The following is a 21,132-nucleotide window of genomic DNA, read 5'->3' as shown; positions in this document are numbered from 1 at the left end:
CCCGTGCGCTTTAAAATTTTGCATCCGGACTCGGCGCAACCCTTCCGCAAACAATTAACGCTAACACTGCCGCTGAGCCTCGTAATGGATAGTGGTGATCAGTAGGTTGGTTACGTATGGCATGTAAGAAGTCAACGGTAATTTGAAAACTGCTTAAAATTTCTAGGGAATCGATGCTTCATACGGCAATAATTTGGCCGAAATCAAGATCGCTCACTCGTTCTGCCCTCATTGGCCATGCATGCCAAATATTGCTCGTTCTTTTTTTTTTTTAATTGCATTTCAATGACTATAGTTCTGGCTGTCCCCGCCAGATGACATCGAGGGCAACTAAACGACATATAATACATTTCACATGGTGCCGTACGTGACAGCGATTGACGTTCGCACATCTCGCCAAAACGGCAGCGGGTGAGTGCGGAGCGGCGCGGCTGCCCGTTCATATCGTCGTCATGTGATGTCACGCAAAAAGTGCTCTCCGGGCCCCGCGCGGGAGTTTGAATTTTGATTCACGTTTTTTTTTGTTGTTGTTGCTTATTTTATTTAAAATAATTGCTTGCGTATTGTAAAAAATCTAATCGGATACTGCGATGACCAAACATTCAGCGATATAAATCAATCATTAACTCAGAACGGTCGTAAATCGTCGGAGTTGCCCTCTAAGGAAAAGAGGAAAATAAGGAGGAAATATTGGCTCTCAACATATGTTTACTTTGTTTCGTAATTACACTCCGTAAATTGCGCCATTCTGTCGTAAGTATCCTGTTATTTGTAGTCTCCTTTAAAACGATAAATAAAAAGTGAAGAGAAGAAAAAGACTGATGCCGTCCAATACATGCCGATAATAAAGTCATGTATAGCATGCTGTACAAAATTAGCCTTTACATGTATACACCACATGTATCCCATTGATAGCTTGTAAACTTTGTTCATACTGCCAGCGATTGCAGTGAGATCCCGGGACGCACAAATGACATCAGCGATTTTTCCCGCTTGAGGACTGCACCCAAAGAACACCGTGATCCCTGTCTTCCCCCTTAGCAATACTCAAACCAAGTTCATGCCCACTCCTCATGTAATGTCATGGCTGGATTCATTTGCGGAATCGTAAATAAACGATCAAAACGCCCGAGTCAAGGGACAGATAACCACATCAGCCAGAGGGAACCAAAGAAGGCTCTCATCCTGCAGTGAACATACCATGGGCGTTAGTGATCAATGCATAGTGCTCATTTATCACTGTGCAAAGGTTTCATCACATCGGTACCACCTCGATAAAGTCGACTATGCATATGTCCTCAATAATAGTGTTTGGTCTGAGTTTCATTGTTCTCTCGAGTGAAATTCACTTAGAGAGTAGTTCCTATTCAACAACCGCCACCGTTAGGCATGCCTGTACCAGTAAACACGCACTAAATTCGTCGCCTGGTTTTCGGAGCCCCGCTGTCGTAAATCAATGCATAAGGTCGATATACTGACCGATAGATCTTGATGCTGGCCTGGAATTCGAGCAGCAGGAAAGGGAACACCATATAAGCTACAGCAACACGCGTCGCCAGACACGTAAGCAGGTCGTACAGCTTGCGGGACCGACGGCTGCCTTGAAAAAAGGGCCGCACACTACGGCGCACCTGAAAAAGAATTGACCGCCGTCATAAGCACGCACGCACGCACGCACGCACGCACGCACGCACGCACACGCACACACACACACACACACACACACACACACACACACACACACACACACACACACACACACACACACACACACACACACACACACACACACACACACACACACATACATTTGCGCTAATGAAGCCAGTTGGCAGTTTACACAAGAATTAGAAGCTGGGTTCGCCGGAAAAACACAACACCCCCCCCCCCCCTTCTCATTTATGACGTCGTCCCCATACTTCAGTATTTAGACGGCCACTCAAAGGCAGGACTGGAAGGTCGCAGACAACATGAGAGGATATTGACGAGGCCAGCCCACCTTACGATCTGGCAACACGACCGCGCTCAAGTAAGAGGCAGATAATCAATTCTTGCTGGTAACAAAAAATTCAGAAGACACACGAAGGCGGCAATATAATACCGCCTACGTAAGTAGTTACTGCATTGGAAAAATAAGAAAGCGAAAATTTGCTCGAGCGACGCCCTGTGTTGACGCCCGCTCCCCATGTTTCTCCATGGCGAGAGTATTGGTCATAGTACTCGTGAGTGCTATACATGAGTACCAACATCAAGATTAAGCTAAAGTTCGAAACCGGCCGCGCAGCGGCGGAAGCGAAATGCGGAAGGCTCATGTGTGCCAAAGATCACCGATTGCCAAAGATCACCGGCTGGTGCTCAGCCCTCCACTATATGGCATCTCCATAGCCTGGGCGACCGAAATATTATTGTCATTCGCTCACAGCATGGATGCGAACCCTTTCTCGTTGAACGACGCGAATATCGACCCACTGTCTCGCGCCCCGATATACGACATGCTCGCACTCTAATCCGAGAACGGATGAAATGGGACTAACCGCAGCAGTGAGCCCCCCGTGGCGATCGGGATGCCGGATGGCGGAGGGGGCTCCAGGTATGGATGCAATATCTTTCACTCCATGAGACCAGCCGTTAAGTTACTTAAAGGCCTCGCTCCTTGGGGCGCACGAGCCAGGCACCTACGCGCCCAGTGCACGCCCCTACAATACTGAAAAAAGTACGCATCCCTTTGCGGCGTCTCTCACGCGGGTGCTACTGTGTCGATCAACTGTGCGCGCATATCTACGTACCGCAGCATAGATGTCAAAAAGCAAACAGAGATCGCAGAGACGGCGCGGAAGGCAGTTGCGGAAGTCGCGAGAACTGCATGCATATTCTGATTGGTGCGTAGCCTGCCAAAAACCGGCGAGCCTCTTCCGGCGCCAGCGCGCGCCCCAGCTCGCGCTTGGCGCCTCACGCATGCGCAGACCGCGACTCCAGTATACGTTCGTGCGCGTAGGCGCGCCAGTCATGCGCCCCATGGAGCGGGGCCTTTAGAGCTCCAAGTACGGTTGCATAGCAAGCAAGCCTGTCTCGAAACGCGCCTGTAACTATTGCAGCACGGCAACCGCCGCTAAATGAGAATGCGCATCCTTAACTTGACGTAGGCTGGACCAAACACAAAGGTGTAGTGTGCTGCAGACTAAGCCAAACCTTAGCGCAGTAGGCTTAATTCTTATGGGAAATGCGCTTAATTGCGCGCTTGCGCTTTGCATGTCTATTCGGCTAAGCTATAGTATCATCAGTGAAAGTCAGCACCTGCCTCGAGAGTTTCACTTTTCTTCCTCCGAACACCACAACGCACCTCTAATAAGAACAGACAACAACACAGCAGGCAAACTCTCGACACCACGGTTGCACAAAACAGCACCGTCACAGAAATTAGTTTGCCAAAAGCCGAAGCTTGCTTATTTCTTTCTTTGGGACGCATCTATCCAGCGGCAGAGTGACGAGATCCCTGCTCTTCGTTCGTGTACGTTGCCACAGATCCTTTATGCGGTGTCACGTGATACGCCGCCCGCAAGTTAACGCGAATCCCCCTCAAGCGGTTCACACACCACCATTCGGTTGTCGAGCGCATGCATGCAGTAGCTCAAATAACAGTGATGCCGACGAAGCGAGAAAAAGAAAAAATTACCGCTGCAACAGCGCGAATCACTGTGCACGAACTACGCCAGTGGCTAGGTAGCTTTAACGACAGCGTTGATGACATTTTCGACAAGAGATTCAGCGTCAACTTCTACAATTGCATATAAACAGTCAGTGGCGTTGATGGAAAATTAATGTCGCCGCTGATTACTATAATTAGTAAGTCGTTTTCCCTTACCGCGCTAAGTCCTGGCGTGTCCTTCACTGCACTAAGGTTCGGACCTGACGGCGGCGAACGCAATGACATATATTATGGTGAGGCTACAAAAAAAAATATATAAAATAATATGCCTCTGCAGCGTATACAGCCACAGTTTCGAAAAACTGTCGGGTAATGCGGGTCCTCGCAATATCCGGCATGGTCAGTCCCGAAGCTGGATTCGCCGACAACAAATCGAGACGAGGACTCACCGCGCGAGCGCCCTTCGTGAAGAAGATGCCGGTGACGAAGGTGATGTAGTAGCCCGGGTAGAAGCCGTGCCACATGGCCGACAGCACGAAAGTCAGCTCGGTGCGGTGACGGCGAACTCGCTCGTACGAAACGGTGCGCAGCCACGTCTGCGTCGACTTATTCCATGCTATGAGCAGCTCGCGTAGACTGGTAGAAGTCTGCGCAAGGAAAGGCAGAGGTTCGCATTGTCACGCAGGCTGGACAGATCCAAAGGGCAACAGGAGCCAATGCGAGCTAAGCAGCGCCGGAAGTATTATGTGGAAGAAAATTAAATGTATATAAACGAAACCGGCACAAACTTCCTGACAAAAAATAAAGAATAATGCTGTGAAAATGTCTCAAGAGATTAGACACCCCTGGCGTAAATACCCGATACATCAATGATATATCAGCAATCCATATTAATTCGACGGCGATTGCTGAGTTCCGAGTGCATTTGCCATACCGAAAGAAAGATTAAGGTGGCGCGTGTCGGGCGCCGTGTTGGGCGCCACATTTCGGACGATATGTTTCTGCCCGAGAGGCAGACTCAAGGCGAGAGATAAAAACGGAGTTTTATTCTTTTACCTATCTCACACGGAGGTATGTAAGGGAACAAACACCCCCAGTTTTTAAGCCAGCGGTGGCGTAGAGGTACAAGATTCGTCTCGCGTGCAAGAGGACCATGGCTCGAATCCCGGTGTCGCGCAATTTCCCGTTGGATAAAAAGAAATGAAAAAATATCGGCGTGGCGATGGAATTGCATAAACAGGTGTGTGGTGCGACCTATCCGGTGAACATCTCCGGGAACGCATTCCTTCACCAGAACAGGATTTAGCAAACCTGGTGTAGTAATTGACCACTACCTCCTATGAATACTCTAACCCCCGGTCCCCAGCTAGTGAGGCTAGCGAGGCCAATTTAGCAGTACTGTTACAGAATTAGAGGGTATGAAATGGGATGCAGTAGGGATAAGTGAGGTTAGGGCCAACTAACTAGGCATATATTATACTGAAGGGTGGACATGTATTATGTTATCGAGGTATACCGGAGAGACGAGAACGAGGAGTAGGGTTCGTTTTCAATAAGGATATAGCTGGAAATATACAGGAACTCTAGCATTATTGAGAAGGTGGCAGGCATCGCAATTAAGCCCAATAAGCAGTATAAACTGAATATTGAATAGACCTACGCGCCTACGTGTAATCATGATGACCAGGCAGTCGAAATCTTCTACGCAGATGTAGAATTGGCAATGGGGAAAGTAAAGACGCAGTACACTTAACTAATGGCTGACTTCATTGCCAAGGTAGGGAAAAAGCAGGCTGGAGACCACGCAGTGGGTGACTATGGCATTGGTTCTAGGAATAGCAGCGGAGAGTTACTATTTGAGCTTGCAGAGCGCAGTAACTTGGAAATCACGAATAACTACTTCAGCAAGCGGAAAAAGCCCCAACGGGGAGACTAAAAATGAAATTGACTTCATACTGTGCTCCAACCCCGGCATTGCAGGATGTAGAGGTAATCGGGAAAGTGCGATGCAGTACCACAGAATGGTAAGGTCTCGAAATAGTCTATAGATCTGAAGAGGGAACGAAACAGATTAGTAAACAAGAAGTCCACCAACGAAAGGTTCGATCACTGGTGCCGCCGGGTACCTACCGGTTTCCAATGGGTACAAGCTTACCCTCGGCCTGATGCCCGGCTTTTCTGGGGTGAAATGCTTGGTAAAAGGGGTCACGGCCCAAATAGTTGCGAGGATGGTACAGTGATCCGTTCCGCCATCGGACAACAATAAGTCCGCCTCGCGCGGCAAAAGCCCATTATGTGGCCCTCCCTGAGAGGGAGGGCAGAAAAATTGAGGATCTCGCTACAGAATAGATATTCAGGTAACTACGGATTTGTTGAAGGATGGGGGAGATATCGTGCTGGGAAAACTGGCCATCCTGTATACGCAATGCCTGGTGTCATCGATGGTACCTGAATCAAGAAAGAACGCTAACATTATCTTAATTCATAAGAAAAGGGACGGTAAGGACTTGAAAAATTAGACCAATCAGCTTACTATCTGTTACATATAAGGTGTTATACGTACATAGCATTCATTAATTACGAAAAAGCGTTTGACTTAGTAGAAACCTGGGCAGTCATGCAGGCATTGGGAAATCAGGGTGTAAACGAGCCGTATATGAAAGTACTGGAAAATATATTTAGTGGCTGCACAGCAACCATAGTTTTGCATACAACAGTAACAAAATTACCACAAAGAAAGGTGTTAGGTAAGGTGTCACGATCTCCTCAGTACTATTCGCAGCTTGCTTAGAGGAAGTATTCAGAGACTTGGAATGGGAGCAGTTAGGGATACGGGTTGATGGAGAATACCTCAGTAATCCGCGATTCCCTGACGACATTCCCTCGCTAAGTGGCCCAGGTAATGAACTGCAAAGAATGATTAAACAGCCACGGGAATGAACAGCAGTTCATGATAGGTATCGAAGCACTGGAAGTGGTAGATGAATATGTCTACTGAGGACAGGTAGTAACCGCAGATCCAGACCATGAAAGGGAAATAAGAGAATAAGATTGGGATGGAACGCATTTGGCAAGCACTCGCAGATTATGACCAGCAGCTTACCGGTATCGCTCAAACGAAAGTAACAGTTGCTCCGTACCTGTACTCACCTATGGGCTGAAACGGAGAGGCTAACGAAAAGGGTTCTACTTAAGTTGAGGACAACGCAAAGGACTATGAAACGAAAAATGGTAAGTGCAACGTTAAGAGATAGGAAGCGCGCAGAGTGGGTTAGATAAATAACTCGAGTTAATGATATTCTAGTGAAAATCAAGACTGAATGGGCAAGGGTAGGACATGCAGTGCGAAGAGAGGATAACCGATGGTCGCTTAGGGTAACCAATAGTATTCCAAGGGAAGGAAAGCGTAGCAGGGGGCGGCAGAAAGGTGTGCGGATGAGACTAAGAGGTTCGCAGGGGCCAAGTGGATGTAGCTAGCACAGGACCGGATTAATTGGTGGAATATGGGGAGAGGCCTTCACCGTGCAGTGGTTGTAGTCCGGCTGATGATGATGGTGATGACGATAATAGTGATAATGATGATGACAAAATATAAATAAAAACGAATAACAAAGCACTGGCCAGGCCACTACACAAGATTCAGACTACACATACCTCGATGGTAACGATGTCCACATTGCTGATAAGGTTCCAGCGTGCCTTGCCATCGCTCGTGTAGCCGTTGAAACCGAAGCCGGCAGCATTACAAATGGCTTCACCTGTGCACATCGAAAAAGAGATAGTATTCCTATTACAGCATCAGCCGTTCGAGACTGGATCCAATGCCCACACACCATTCCCACTTCGAGACTGATAAAAATACCCTCGCCCCAACACATGAAAGCCGCCTCACTTAGCTCGTTCACATGGCAGAGCGACAACCCTGGCGGAGCGGTGGTCCCGGGTTCGTGCCCCGGACCAGAACGAATTTATCTTCAATTATAAGTGCCCATAGAAGTCGCACAGCTTTCCTTTGTAGCCGTATCGCTGCGCTTGGTAGGACCCTTACGAGTAATTTTTACACCCTCCATAATGTTCAAAGCGCATTGTGAGAGACATCCTCTTTCACGTGAAACGATTGATGCCATCACACGAGCGTCGTCAGAGGCGTCATCACGAGTTATGTCATCAATAGGTGAAGCGACCAAGCGGTTATACGGTATGCGTACAAAATGAATACGAAGCATCATGTTTTGATACTTCATCAGCTTCAGCTTCATGAATCATCAGCTTTGATACTTCTCGGAGCTTTGTTCTCCGGTTGCTGCCTCAAGGACATAACTACACTGCTTCTCTAGGTACTCATTTGAATGCTACACTAAATTTTACCCTCACATGTGACGAGGGTTATTTCTTTACTTCGCACAAAGTAACCCGATTTTTAGTCACCGATACTATGCATGCCTCCGTCTTCGGGAAAAAGAAATCATCTACTTGCCCATTCCACCTTTGCAATACCATTGAATAAGGGACGCTTTTTCAAGATCCGTAGTTTTAGTTAGCTGCACGGAGGAGACGGATAAACGAGCAGTACCGGCACATACAACACAATCTGATGTGGGAGGTTTGTCGCATTCGTCTAATCTCAAGGGAGCGCGACGCTGTGCGGGTCAGTGACTCATATGTGATGCGATTTCAGCGTTTCGTGGGTTAGAACGGACGGCGGCGGCGTTTGGTGAAAGAAATTCACAATGTTTACCAGACCCCATGGAACTACATGCAGTCGGCGAAGTTGCCGCCGCAAGCTAAGGTTCGCTGCCTTCCTCGGCATCTTTCAAGGAACAGTAGACAAGGCAACTGAGCATGACCCTCCTCGTCTGCGCTGTACGGCAAACAGTAAGGAATTTCGCGTTAACTCAAATGTTAGCCTAATATAAATACGGGAACGAATGGGAGCGCCTAGTACAGCGTTTGTCAAAAGATCAGAGTCTAGGGGGCCTGCTTCTAAGCCGTGTAGGGGCACTCAATTAACATTCATAGAAGTCCTTCTCATTCGAGAGGGCACGGCAAATACTTTTACCGTCAAGAGATACTGAGCACTGGGAACACATTACGAGTCCCACTGGCGAGGCTCAGAAGCAAATGCCCTCGGCTCTAAACTTTCTACCCCCTTTTTTGTAAAAAAAAAAAAAAAAAAAGCCACCAAGATAGGAACATCCATCGCCCTCCACATCGCAACTCCTCTTCGGCCTTTAAGGAACGAACCGAAGCACAAAACAGACTTCACAGCAGAAGGTTTCATTATAGCAGCGAAACGATGCTATCAGGGAGTTGTGCAAGCGCCAAAACAGGCAGCGGGACGGGACGTGCATGCGTCATCAGCTGGCAGCTTTTCGCTCGATTTGTTTTGCGTTTGTAATGAAGCCCACGATAGCAGAAGGCACTAGAAGGTATCGTGATTCAAGGCGCGATGTCACGCCAGCATGTATGCATACAACCAAGCGCGTGATGCGAGCGGTGCGATAAGCCCGGAGATACGGGAGCACAAGATCAGGCGGGCGAGAACAGGTGCTTCATCGGGCCAGTGACGCTGACCAAAGTGTGGGAGCGAGCATAAGAGGCACGGGCTCGGAAGACGCGAAACAGTTTAGTTCAGTTTATGGGGTTTAACGTTCGAAAGCGACTCAGGCTATGACATGAAATAGTGGAGAGCTCTGGAGATTTCGACCACCTGGGGTTCTCTAACGTGCACTGACATTGCACAGCATACGGGCACCTCGCTTTTCGCATTCATGGAAAAACCGGCCGCCACGTCAGGGATTCGATCCCGCACCCTTGGGTACAGCAGTTGAGCGCCTTAAACACTGCACCACCGCGACGGGGTCAAGGCGCGAAACAGTGTGCGAAAGCTTATAGTGCTCTGAAATATCCATGTCATCGTATTCTCCACTATATTCACATCATTGAGCGCAAAATTAACACATACCAGACAGAAGAAAGGAACACAAACAGCCCGTGTTTCGGCCTGTGCATTCCTTTCTTTTGTCTGATGTGTGTTTTTTTGCTAAATAATAATAAAAAAAATAGTGGCTGAAAATCATCAAGTCCCTCAATTGATGAAAAGCAGTAAGTCCATCAATTCTTCTGTCGTATTCTCGCTGCGGTTCCTTCAATATTTTGCCTTCGTACCCGAGGCGCACAGGTGCCATGGGGACGTGATTTGCTTAAAACGAACTTTAAACTGCTGGCCAGTTATCCTTTTCATAGAATTTTGCAAAAAATCTCCTCCTATGAAGAAAGCATAGCTTGAAGTTAATAGTTCAGTTCGCCTCCGGCGCTACTGTATAGTGACCACCTCAACAGCTATTATAAGTGAGCTAGGCAACAAAGGTTATTAACCCGCTAGAGAAAACAAAGAAACTGAGTGGGAACTATATCTGGTCAATGGTGTTGATAACAACTACAGAAAAGAAAGACTTATTCCGTGAACCACTGCCGCCCGAAGCATGAAGCTTCGAGCGAGCACATTAATTTGCGTCGCTTTTAGAGATCCCACAGGAATTTGGCAATACAGAAATAAGCGGAACAACAATACGCAGCTATTAATAAAGTATAATAAAAACGACTACGGCTTAGCGAGGCTATGCCCGGTTATGCAAGCGAAAGCTTTGTTATACTTGGTTATGCTCGTTCTTCACCCGTTTGAGCCTCCCGCTTGGCGCGAACTGTATGTCGTCTCCGTTTCAACCCATTAGCAACCCGCGCGATATCCGCAACATGGTCAGACTCAGCTTGCCGCTTTCGACGTACGGCCCGAGGAGACATTCTCGGCAAAGACGAGCCAGCGCACTCGCTTCGTCCTTCCATCGCTCCCCACCTAACCGAAGCATAGGCCGCTAGAAAGAGAACTGCGAGGCGGCGGCCTGGTGGTGGTGGTAAGAACGTTTATTGATTCTTGAGCCTTATTATTGTTTATATTGATGGGTCTGCTCGATATCGCGTAGGGTGGCCGGGATCTTGTGGCTCTCGGCGACTCTTAGAGCCCAGCAGCTCGTGCAGCTGGGTCCGAGCTGGACACCGCGATCTCCCATCGCTCTGTCTGTTGCAAATTGTGGGGTGGCTGGAGCTCAGAGCAAGTGTAGAGGATGTGATGAAAGTCTGCTTTGGGTGCCCCACAGAGGGTGCATACAGGGGAGAAAAGGCCGGGGTGGATATGGGCAAGGTGTGCTGGAGATAGAAAGGTACGGTACTGGAGCTGGCGCCAGGTCACCTGTTCGAGTTGAGTGACTGGTGTGGGGGCGGATACTGCAGTCGTTGTTCCCTGTTGTGGAGAGTAATTTCGTTATAGGTAACCAGGCGAGCGTCTCCTTTCTGGAGCGAAAGCTTACTGCGCCGTGTTGTTGCTGCGACTGTAGGAAGAAGGAAAAGAAAATGCACGGGCCTGCTACTGGCTCTGTAGCTGAGCCACCTCCGCTGCCTCGCGACAGAAAGTAAAATAGAGAGAAGAAAGAAAGAAATGGAAGAGAGAGAGAAAGACGCGCGTCACAACAGCCGTCGTCCACAACCGATGCGATGGCAGGTGCAATGACGGCCTACAACCATTCCCAGCTCCATAGGGCCAGGAGCAGCCACCCCTTCCTCTGCGCCGTGTATCAGGAAAGTTCGACCTGTCCGGCACCTTAACTCCAAAAAGCCACCTCCGCTGCCTCGTGCGGACAGAAAAGAAAATAGAGAAGAAAGGAAAAAAGAGAGAGAAAGACGCGCATCGCAACAGCCATCCACCGAAACGGGTGCAATATCAGGCTCCGGGTGCAATATCCGACAACCAGGTTCGCCAGGGCGATTATCCGCTGGCTGCGCTCGGACAGCTAGCAGACAACGGAGAGATGGCATGGATGTGGGAAGCGTGTGCCGCCATTTTGAAGCGGTAGCTTCACTACTAGAGGTATCTGGCTTTCTTCGGCGCGCGCTGCTCATGACCTTCAAGGTTCAGCCAAGGTCAAACCTTCAGTTTATGTTTGGAGAACCAGTGAATGTTATGTTTGGAGAAAAAAATGGATGGTCAATGGTCAGATCAATGGTCAAACCATTGCATAGGTCAAAAGTCAAGCTGGAGACATCAAGGCCACGTCAAGGTCAGCCAAGATCTGGTCACGTGATCGACTCTGGGCTGGCTGAGGAGCCAAAAGGCGGCGTTTATGCGACATGGCATGACATCACGCCATCCTGCACTGCATACATGATGGAAGGAGAGCCGGCGCGCCTAGGAATAAGTCGATATGGTGTTCACGTGCTAGGCCATGACGTCGCGCGTTCATAAACTGCAGCTGCGGAGATGCCTAGAAGTCACAGTCATGGAGTCCGGTGCTGAAGACGTGTGTCGCTGTACGAAATACAGCCGACGCTTAGAATCGTTTGATGATCCGGATGCCAATTGCAATTCACCAGGAGAATATTCAGAAAGGTCGTGATCGGGAGCGGGCGAAGAGAGCAGCCGAGACACCGAGGAGCGGGAAGAATGTCTCACGAAGCGGCGCCGTGTCGAAAGAGAGAGAGAGATTGAAACAACTTTATTTGCCCCAGATGTCGTGAATTAGGGCAGGTCGGCTAAATCGGTCGGCGCTGCCCCAACATCTGAGACCGGTATGAAGAGCAACGAAGTTCCCTGCGATAGTCGTATGACGAGCAAGCAACTAATCGGGAAATTGTACGCAGGACCAGCAATGCCATCAGACTTATTGAGTTCATAGCCGCCACTCGTCATGCAGTTTCATCAACACATCACACACAGCCCATTTGGAAGTGTCTGCAGTGTCTGCGGAGTAGGTGACCGACTGTGGCACAAGCAGGACCCCTCATGTGGTCAACGATTGCGTTAGCGTTTCCAGACTGGGATGAGGAAACCGTGAAGACCGCTGTCGTGTGTCGAACGTGCCCGGACAGCTGCGCAATCAGAAAGTAGGTTTAGCCTCGCAGATACCAAATAAACGCTCAACGAACAGCATAACAAGACTTTGCCAGGCTAAACCAAAGCTAAACCCACCGTTAATTTTTGCAAGGACTAGACCATGGGGCTTCATGCGAAGTTTTCTTCGATCTCGAGAGCAGCGCAGGTGCTCGTTTCGGCTGGCCCACAGTGCCTATCTACCACAGCGTCTTTTTTAACTATCGCTGTTTAATTATTTCGTGTGACATCGGGTCTAGTCTTACTATTTACAACCACAGATTCTCGCTTCAAATTGCACCGCGTGATTTCGGATTTTCAAGAAAAAAAATTACTGAGAGCACTGCAGAATCTGCAATGGAGAAATGCGAAAGCCTGAGCGTTTCTGCTGCATACAGTACACCGCGCGCTCCTTGTCGAACACAACAAGTGTTCCGTTGAACGCATCAAAGTAATAATAATAATAATAATAATAATAATAATAATAATAATAATAATAATAATAATAATAATAATAATAATAATAATAATTGGTTCACAAGAAGGGAAATTAAGGCGCAGTACCTGTCACATTTGTTTCTGTGGAAGCGAAGGGAGGGGAAGGGAGGGAAGGGAGTAAGGTGGGAATAAAGTGGAGAGAAAGAGGAGCCTTAGCGTGGCCCCCGGGATCGGCTCCGGCGGCGCGCCGCAACGCCGCGCGTCATCGCGGAGGCCACAGCCGTAGTGAAGGGCTTCGAATTTCGACCACCTGGGGACCTTTAACGTGCGCTGACATCGCACAGCACACGGACACCTCTTCGTTTCGCCTCTATCGAAACGCAGCCGCCGGTGGTCGGGTTCGATCTTTAACGTGCACTTACACACCGTGCCCGCTTGGCACTCTCCCCTCCTGTCGACTCTGATTGGAGATCGCGGTCTGCGGCTTACCTTTCGCCAACCGTGCCTCCCGCCCTCTTCTACTTTCCCTCTTCATGAATGCTTCACACGGTTTCATGTTTTTTCGCGATAATATGCGCTCTAATGCCACCGCAGTGAAGGCAAGAGACCCTGCGTATGACGCTGAATCTGTTGACCTGAACCAGCAATAATAGATATCGCTGTGAAGCGAAACATTCGGCAGCTCCAGTAATGCAAAAGCATTTTGCTTACTGCTGACGATTATGTCGCTGTATGTCGTTTTCCTTATGCTTTTGCCATTTCTAAAGCGTTCTGCGCCTCATTTGCTGCTCCCTCGCAAAAGTAGATTCTTCCGCAGTACCATTCACAGGGTGCTCTACACAAGTCATTATTCCAGCATGCATTTATATGTATTTACATCGATTTTTATGCTTTCCGTGAAGGGTTCTTTACCTAAACTGCAATTTCTTTAGCAGTGCGATTGACACAGTTTACTACACAAGTGTCATATTTGCAACATGAGTGTATATTGATGTATTTACATTTATTTTATGTAACCTTGGCTCGTGACAAGTGCGGCCATTCCGTTCTTATTATTTCAATTTAGTGTAAACTTTTACTGCACATCGTGCATATTGAATACTTCTTGACAATCGGACATCAACTACCCTCTGGCGTTTGTCCGAAAAGCGTTTGCACATAGTTCTGAGACGGCTGAATAAAATCAATCAATCAATCAATCAATCAATCAATCAAAGAATGCTGTGCAGTTTGTATCAGCCCCGCTAGAGGGCGCCACGCGTCTGTGTAAAGGGAGATTTATTGCCCTTGATTTATTTCAAATTTTGCATGCGCGGATTTTGAAACACATCCCTTGCTCTAAAAAAAACCTATACTCGAGAGCAGTATTTTTTTTTTATTTCTGTTCATTTTACTCTTTATTTTTTCCTACTGTCGTTCTCATCCTTTCCCTCAGCGTCCTGTTGCATACTTATGACAGACAAGGAGAATTGCGAAATCGTTTTCACGAGCCTGGCCTGGTGTAGTAGTTTGCGCGCTCGGCTGGGCTCGGCTGGTTTTCTACAGTTCGTCTACACCCCTCATGATTCGACTTAAAATAACAGCGCGAGCACGGAGCCACGTATTTCGCGCTGAACTGCCTCTAAAACTTTAGGTGTGCCATGTGTTTCATCTACCGCAAAAAGAGGCAAGAAATTTCCCTGCCACGCTTTTGCATTCGACAGTCGGAAACCATTTTATGAATCTAGTTTTACCCAAAATATGCACGTAAACTATGCAAAGTTCCTAGTTCAAACACACGCAGTACAACCAAAAACGTTGTGCCAACTCAGCTCAGTTACTATCAAAAGATGTCGATCCAATACAGCATGCAATGAAAGTTGGGCTTGAATAAGGGTTCGCGAGAAATCACCTGTGTACCTAGAATCCAGGCGTGGTAGTACCGATGCCGGTGTAGCGAGGTGACCCAGATGATGTACAGCATTTGAGACAACCTGCTTCGCTTGTATAGAAATTCATCCTCTGAAAAAATAAAATAAAAGCGTGCAAAAATTCACTACTGCACAATTGCCCCTCAAGCTAATCAGGTTTAGCTATCATAACGTTTCCAGTATATGTTCATTCTGAATGGCAGCAAGTAAATACTAGGTAAATTTAGTAAATTTAGTACTCAAAGCTCAGGATTTCAGGGTACAGCTTACGGAGGTTGTTACCAATTATAATCTTCTGGCAGTTATATGCGACGTTTCGCGTAGACATTTCAGGGAGCGTGGAACAGAATTACGTGGGCCCGCGGTACTCTCGCAGAATGTTAAGTTTCGCATTACGACACATTGTCATCGATTAAGATAATGAGCCCGAAGCACATCCAAGAAGTCCAAAATGTATGTATTCTTCATGCGCCTCACCACCTGGGACAGCCAAACAGCATGCGATTAAACGGTATCAACACAGCAAGCTTATTGAGCTGGAACAAGTGCAGCTGAGCCGAAGCGACAAATTTCTTTCACTTACGAGCTATGTACTCGACGGGGCAGGCAGACAGCAGGTAGACAATGCTGAGGGCACACAGAAAACTGACGAATAAGTTCTGAACTGTCACCCACTGCAAAAAGAGCAAGGTTTCAGGAATGAGGTCAGAATATTTAGTTCGTACACTCGAGAGAAAAGGGTACACTGGCTTCGAAGAGAATACGAGAATAACACAAAAAGACTTGCAGAATGCGAACAGGTAAGAGAGATGCGCTGCAGAATGGCAAACGCCTACCACTTGTGTAAGAAACATGCAAGATAATGCATCAGTCCACTTACGTTTGGTGACGGCTCTGTAATATGTGTGGGATTCCCTCGTAACTGGAGCGACAGAAGATAAATTCCACATGAGCACGGTAATTCATCGCTATCATCATCATGCTGACTTCACCCACCGCACGACAAAGGTCTCTAATTTCCAAGCTAAATTAACCCTGTCCTATGCCAGCAAAGTCTTAATTTTCATCCTCCCACCTAATTTCACCTAATAATTCAGAAAAGTGAAAATAAGCGTCCGTATCTCAGGAGAGCTATGCACCATTTTGGCACAGTGTCACTCAACCATGCTTACACACACCGGTAGAACTGCGCCTGAGCCAGCAACCTTCTATAGTATAACGACTCCTTAAACGCCCGTGTATCGAAAGCGACGGCTTCCCCTTGCCAAAACACTGCAAAAAGACTACCATTTGCAACTGCCTTTCCTGTTTAACACTGCGCTTGACAGGCCACGTGACCACAAATGCCCGCATAACTGGACTTCTCTGACCGCGGCGGAAGAGTTCGCAACACAAGGACAGAGCATTCGTCTGGATTTATTTCACGGGAAAACCACGTGTATACGTACGCCTGTACGAACGCTGTGCCTCAGGAACTGCCTTCCCCGGATGAAGTCCAGGTAGTCGTTGAAGAATACCAGCGGTCCGCACATCAGTGTCTGGTAGTGGAGGATGTAGCTGTAAAACTCCAGCGGGCTCGGGAGCCGGCTACGAAAAGCGCAGGCGAATGCCGACAAAATAAGATTAAAAAATGTGTCCACACAGCACATAATGCGTTATCATGTAGCGCCATAATGACGAGAAAAAAAAACGCACCCATCGCGAGCGTGAGCGTGCGTGCGATATATGGTTCTGGAATATATGTTTTCAAATATGAGAAATAGAGTGATAAAAATCGAAGTGTGCAGACATGTGAAGGAGACGCGATAATACTCTAGCTGGTACCGGTACTAGTTAGTGACTGCACTAGTTAGTACTGGTAAGTAGCACGAAATGCCAAAGTTGGAGTTGGCCCAATACTACGTCCCACAAGCTGTTTGCAGCACTGCGAAAGGCAGGGGCGCTGTGGCCCATTCAGGATCAATAGGTAATTGTGCTCCTGCGCGCCTTTCGCTTCCCGAGCTGGCGGGGGCGACAGTAGAAGCGCAATTATCTATTAGAGTGAACAGGGGCGAGAGGCGCGCAGGAGCACAATTGCCTATTATATAGCAGGCGTAATTGTGAATGAGCCAGGGCGCCATTGCCTTATCCTGTGCTTCAAACAGCTTGTGAGACGAAGTATAGTTAGCAGTTAGTGTTTTAGTTATGGGTTATACTAGTTCGTGACTGTACTAGTTAGGGTAGCAGGCGTGTGAGGAGTGACTTTGTAAATTGGGGTGCTGAGTGAAGTCGTCAAAGTGGCTTCGAAGGAGACGCACAGCAATTCAAAGCAACAGCAAAAGAGAGCATACAGAGCCAAACGGAAATCAAAAGCACTGCATAGGCATGATGCGGAGTGCACATTTCAAACGCAACATTTTCTCTTTTTTTTTTTTTCAATCATCGGAACGAGTAACAACTGTTCTTAATTCGAAAGTTACAGAGCTTTACGCTATAGTAGTTAGTCCAGTCTGCACCTTTGCGCACGTACCCCTAAAGCAGGGCGCCATTTACGGTCAGGCCGCACGCCAATACCTCATTAAAGTACTTCAAACTCTGTCAAATCTGCAGAAAGCCGAGAAACTTTTCAGGAAGGACACACAGGCCCAAGTAGAACCGACGGTGAAACGATCGTGGCATTGCGCCCCGCCCTCAATAAATCAAGAGTCGTTCCTTGTCATTCACAACTGTGTCGCTTCTAGTGAGCGGCTGAGCGTTTGCGGACCAGGGCGACCAGTTAGAAGACCGAGGCTGCCATTAGCAGGCGAGGGCTACCAGTTGGCAGAGCGCGGCGCGTAAGTGCAGTTGATTGAACCACCGCCGCGCACACTGCTCTCTCCAAAAACAGTGGGCCGACGGTCTGTAGCAGCGGTCAACAGCCTATACGAGTCTCCGCCAATCGATCTACCTAAAATAAACGGAGGGCGGGTCGCCATCACAAATACTAAGCGGCACGTCAACAGAATTGAGGAAAAACAAGGCAAACACTGGGAGGAAGAGAGATATTAAGGGCCCTTAAAGAGAGCACGTAATGGGCGGAACCCTTACATGTCCGGGTTTTTCTCACAGTACAAAAAAAAAAAAAGGCCCCCTTACGCACAAAAAGAAATTTAAACGAAACTCCTGACCTCTATCCCATCCCCTTTCCTCGGCCTTTATCGCTAGTATCAGCACATCGTGTTGTATATAGAACGAAGGCATTTTTTTTTTGTCTGGGCAGAACTAACACGAACCTAACCAAACGCGACTGCAACCAGCAATGGCCCACGTTTTCTAACGTCCTGTTGCCACTACAACTTCGTATTAACGACGTCTTATTATTTTAGTTCATTTCTAGATGGACGCTATTTATCTTGCACCAGGGTTGCGCCACCCGAGACAATAAGATGCCTTGGAGGCTTCTTGCACCAGAATTCCCCCGTCGGAGACGGCCTAGCAGAAAGACTTTTGACTACGGGAGGCGACAAGGTAGCTAAGTTTTATGCACAGAATACTTCCAACATTTACGGCTTATTAAGCAAGAAGACAAAAGGAATTCGAACTAGCTAACAGAGAAATATTTCCTCCTCGGCCCAGACGAAGACGCATACAAATCTAAACCTTGCACAGAAAAGCGGGCTGGGTTTCCGGGCTTATTTATAGTCTCGAACTCCAGCCAACATTTAAATAACATCCAACCACAACAAGCGTCAACACGATTGGTTCCTTACAGCGTGCAACTCCCCTTTCAATTTTCACAGCGCTAAGCACTCTCCCCCCGAAGTACACACACTGAAGAAATTATCGGATTAATTACAAAATGCGAAATGTAGAGAGAGCTCAGCCTAAACGATTGGCCCACCGAATCGCGCTTCTCGCCCGACAACTTCGGCAATGTGAACGAATGTCACATTCCGCAAACAATCTATACCTTCAAATGCAGGAGGGTCGCCGTCAGGCTCCTATACGAATACTTCTTGAATGGAGTGATTCCAGCCTGTGTTCTAGTCTTCCATCTCCTCCGTTAATGTTCACCAGGCCTTTTACTGCCCTCCTTGGCGTGCTGAATGACTGTCTTCAAACACTAAAGGCTGTTGCGCCCATTACCACGTGGGCTTTTTTTTTTTCTTTTTTTCCGTTGAAGGATTTCGTAATGAAGCTGGAAACATAATTGTAGAAAAACATTTATGTCCTTTAGACACCTTATTTCGAAATATTTTATGCGCTTGATGCATGTCAGCGAAATTTTTTTTCGTCGACGGCATCCGCAATGTTTCGAAGCTTTGGTGTCTCCTTTTCCTTGCATGTTACAATTCCACATTTACTAATATCGCCTGTCATCCAGATGCACATTTAGTTTAATTGATGTGCTTATTATGTCATGTGAAGAATGCGCACAATGAAAAAATTCGCGAAATAGGCACACGCGCATGATAAAGGGCTCGTGTAAGGTGCGAGCGCATGCGAGGCGCACATGAGATCCTAGATCGCGGACAACGCCTTCATCGGAAACTAGCCGCCAAGCTCTCTAGAACTGTCCAATATATATATATATATATATATCCACGTTTCAGCCCCATAGGTAGAAGAAAAAACAATATATATATATATATATATATATATATATATATATATATATATATATATATATATATATATATATATATATATATATATATATATATATATATATATATATATAGTTTTTTCTTCTACCTATGGGGCTGAAACGTGGATGCTAACCAAGAGAGTTCTACTTAAGTTGAGGACAACCCAGAGGGCTATGGAACGAAAAATGGTAGGGGTAACATTAAGAGATAGAAAGCGTGCAGAGTGAGTCAGAGAAATAACTCAAGTTACCGACATTCTAGTAGAAATTAAGAAGAAGAAATGGACATGGGCAGGACATGTAGTGCGAAGAGAGGATAACCGATGGTCGCTGAGGGTAACAAACTGGATTCCAAGGGAAGGAAAGCGTAGCAGGGGGCGGCAGAAAGTTAGGTGGGCGGATGAGATTAAGAAGTTCGCAGGAGTCAAGTGGATGCAGCTAGCACAGAACCGGGTTAAGTGGAGAAATATGGAAGAGGCCTTTGCCCTGCAGTGGGTATAATCAGGCTGATGATGATGATGATGATGATATTTCCCCTAAACAGATTGCATTACTAATTTATGTGATCCAATGCTTTCCTTGGCCTTGCCGACTGTTGGCTCCTTTCCTTTCCTTTATATATATATATATATATATATATATATATATATATATATATATATATATATATATATATATATATATATAATATATTGTAGGGGTGCGTTCATTCAGTCGACGCAGATGGATTCAGCTGCTCAGGATGAACTCATTGCGGAGCGTCAGGCGTAGCGAATCACAAAGACAACGACCAACTTCTTCGTCCTCGAGTGCGCCCAGCACGCGATGCATGTCAGTGGCTATGATGACGAAGGTTACCACACTGCAATACATATATTTTATATCAAAAGGAAATGTTTTGCAGTGTCTCGAAGGAATAGCTGGACATGTTTTTGATACGATACCGTTAGAGATCACCTTGAGGCGAAAATCCGCCGGCGTCCGGCATGCCGGTACATTCTCAAAGTGGCTTGTTGGGCGAGTTGGTCGGACATTATGTTGAAACAGCGCTAAAACACGGACAGATAAAAAGACAAACACACAATGCGCTGAACTGACAACAGGTTTTATTCATGAAGCGTCTTTATATACACAGAGAGTGATAGAAAGTCGACAGCCAGTTCTGTCGCCTGACATAAAACGTCACCCTCTCCCTTCTAAAAAAAAAGCTCTTTATTTCGCATGAAGTATTAGGGAAGTACTATTACTGAAGTATTGGGGAATATGGGTAAGCAGCACTTCCCTGATTCTTCCTGCGAAGGAGGGGCTTTTTTGGAAGGGAGATGTTTTATGTCACGCGACGGAACTGGATGTCCACTTTCTACCACTCTTTGTGTATATAAAGACATGCTTCATGAATAGAACCTCAGTTGTCAGTTCAGCGCATTGTGTGTTTCTCTTTCTATCTGTCCGTATTTCTAGCGTTGTTTTAACATAGCGGTACACTCACATTTTTCACGAGGGTCTTGACGTCACGTTACATGAGCAATGACATTTACGGTAACGAAGCATGTGACCCTTTCTTTGGTCGCGAGTCAGGCACACCCAAACACCATCGAGGCGCGCTTGT

At 47.1% G+C, this 21,132-nt stretch overlaps 1 protein-coding gene across 1 annotated transcript in view; it reads right to left on the bottom strand.

Moving 5' to 3' along the window:
- The window catches only part of oys (lysophospholipid acyltransferase 6), a 60,647-nt gene that overhangs the window by 10,628 nt on the left and 28,887 nt on the right, over window positions 1–21,132 (bottom strand). The window contains exons 6-12 of the mRNA XM_084600830.1: window positions 16,366–16,504; window positions 15,798–15,839; window positions 15,501–15,591; window positions 14,907–15,008; window positions 7,301–7,404; window positions 4,096–4,293; window positions 1,480–1,631 (exon numbers count right to left, since the gene is read on the bottom strand). Of these exons, the coding sequence (XP_084456956.1) occupies window positions 1,480–1,631; window positions 4,096–4,293; window positions 7,301–7,404; window positions 14,907–15,008; window positions 15,501–15,591; window positions 15,798–15,839; window positions 16,366–16,504 (828 nt within the window). The remainder of the gene's footprint in view (window positions 1–1,479; window positions 1,632–4,095; window positions 4,294–7,300; window positions 7,405–14,906; window positions 15,009–15,500; window positions 15,592–15,797; window positions 15,840–16,365; window positions 16,505–21,132) is intronic.

This window comes from Amblyomma maculatum, chromosome 4 (genome assembly GCF_055883805.1).
Source record: "Amblyomma maculatum isolate TAMU_Amacu chromosome 4, ASM5588380v1, whole genome shotgun sequence".
In the NCBI taxonomy this organism is placed as follows: Eukaryota; Metazoa; Arthropoda; class Arachnida; order Ixodida; family Ixodidae; genus Amblyomma; species Amblyomma maculatum.
This window is presented reverse-complemented; position numbering and strand designations above follow the sequence as displayed.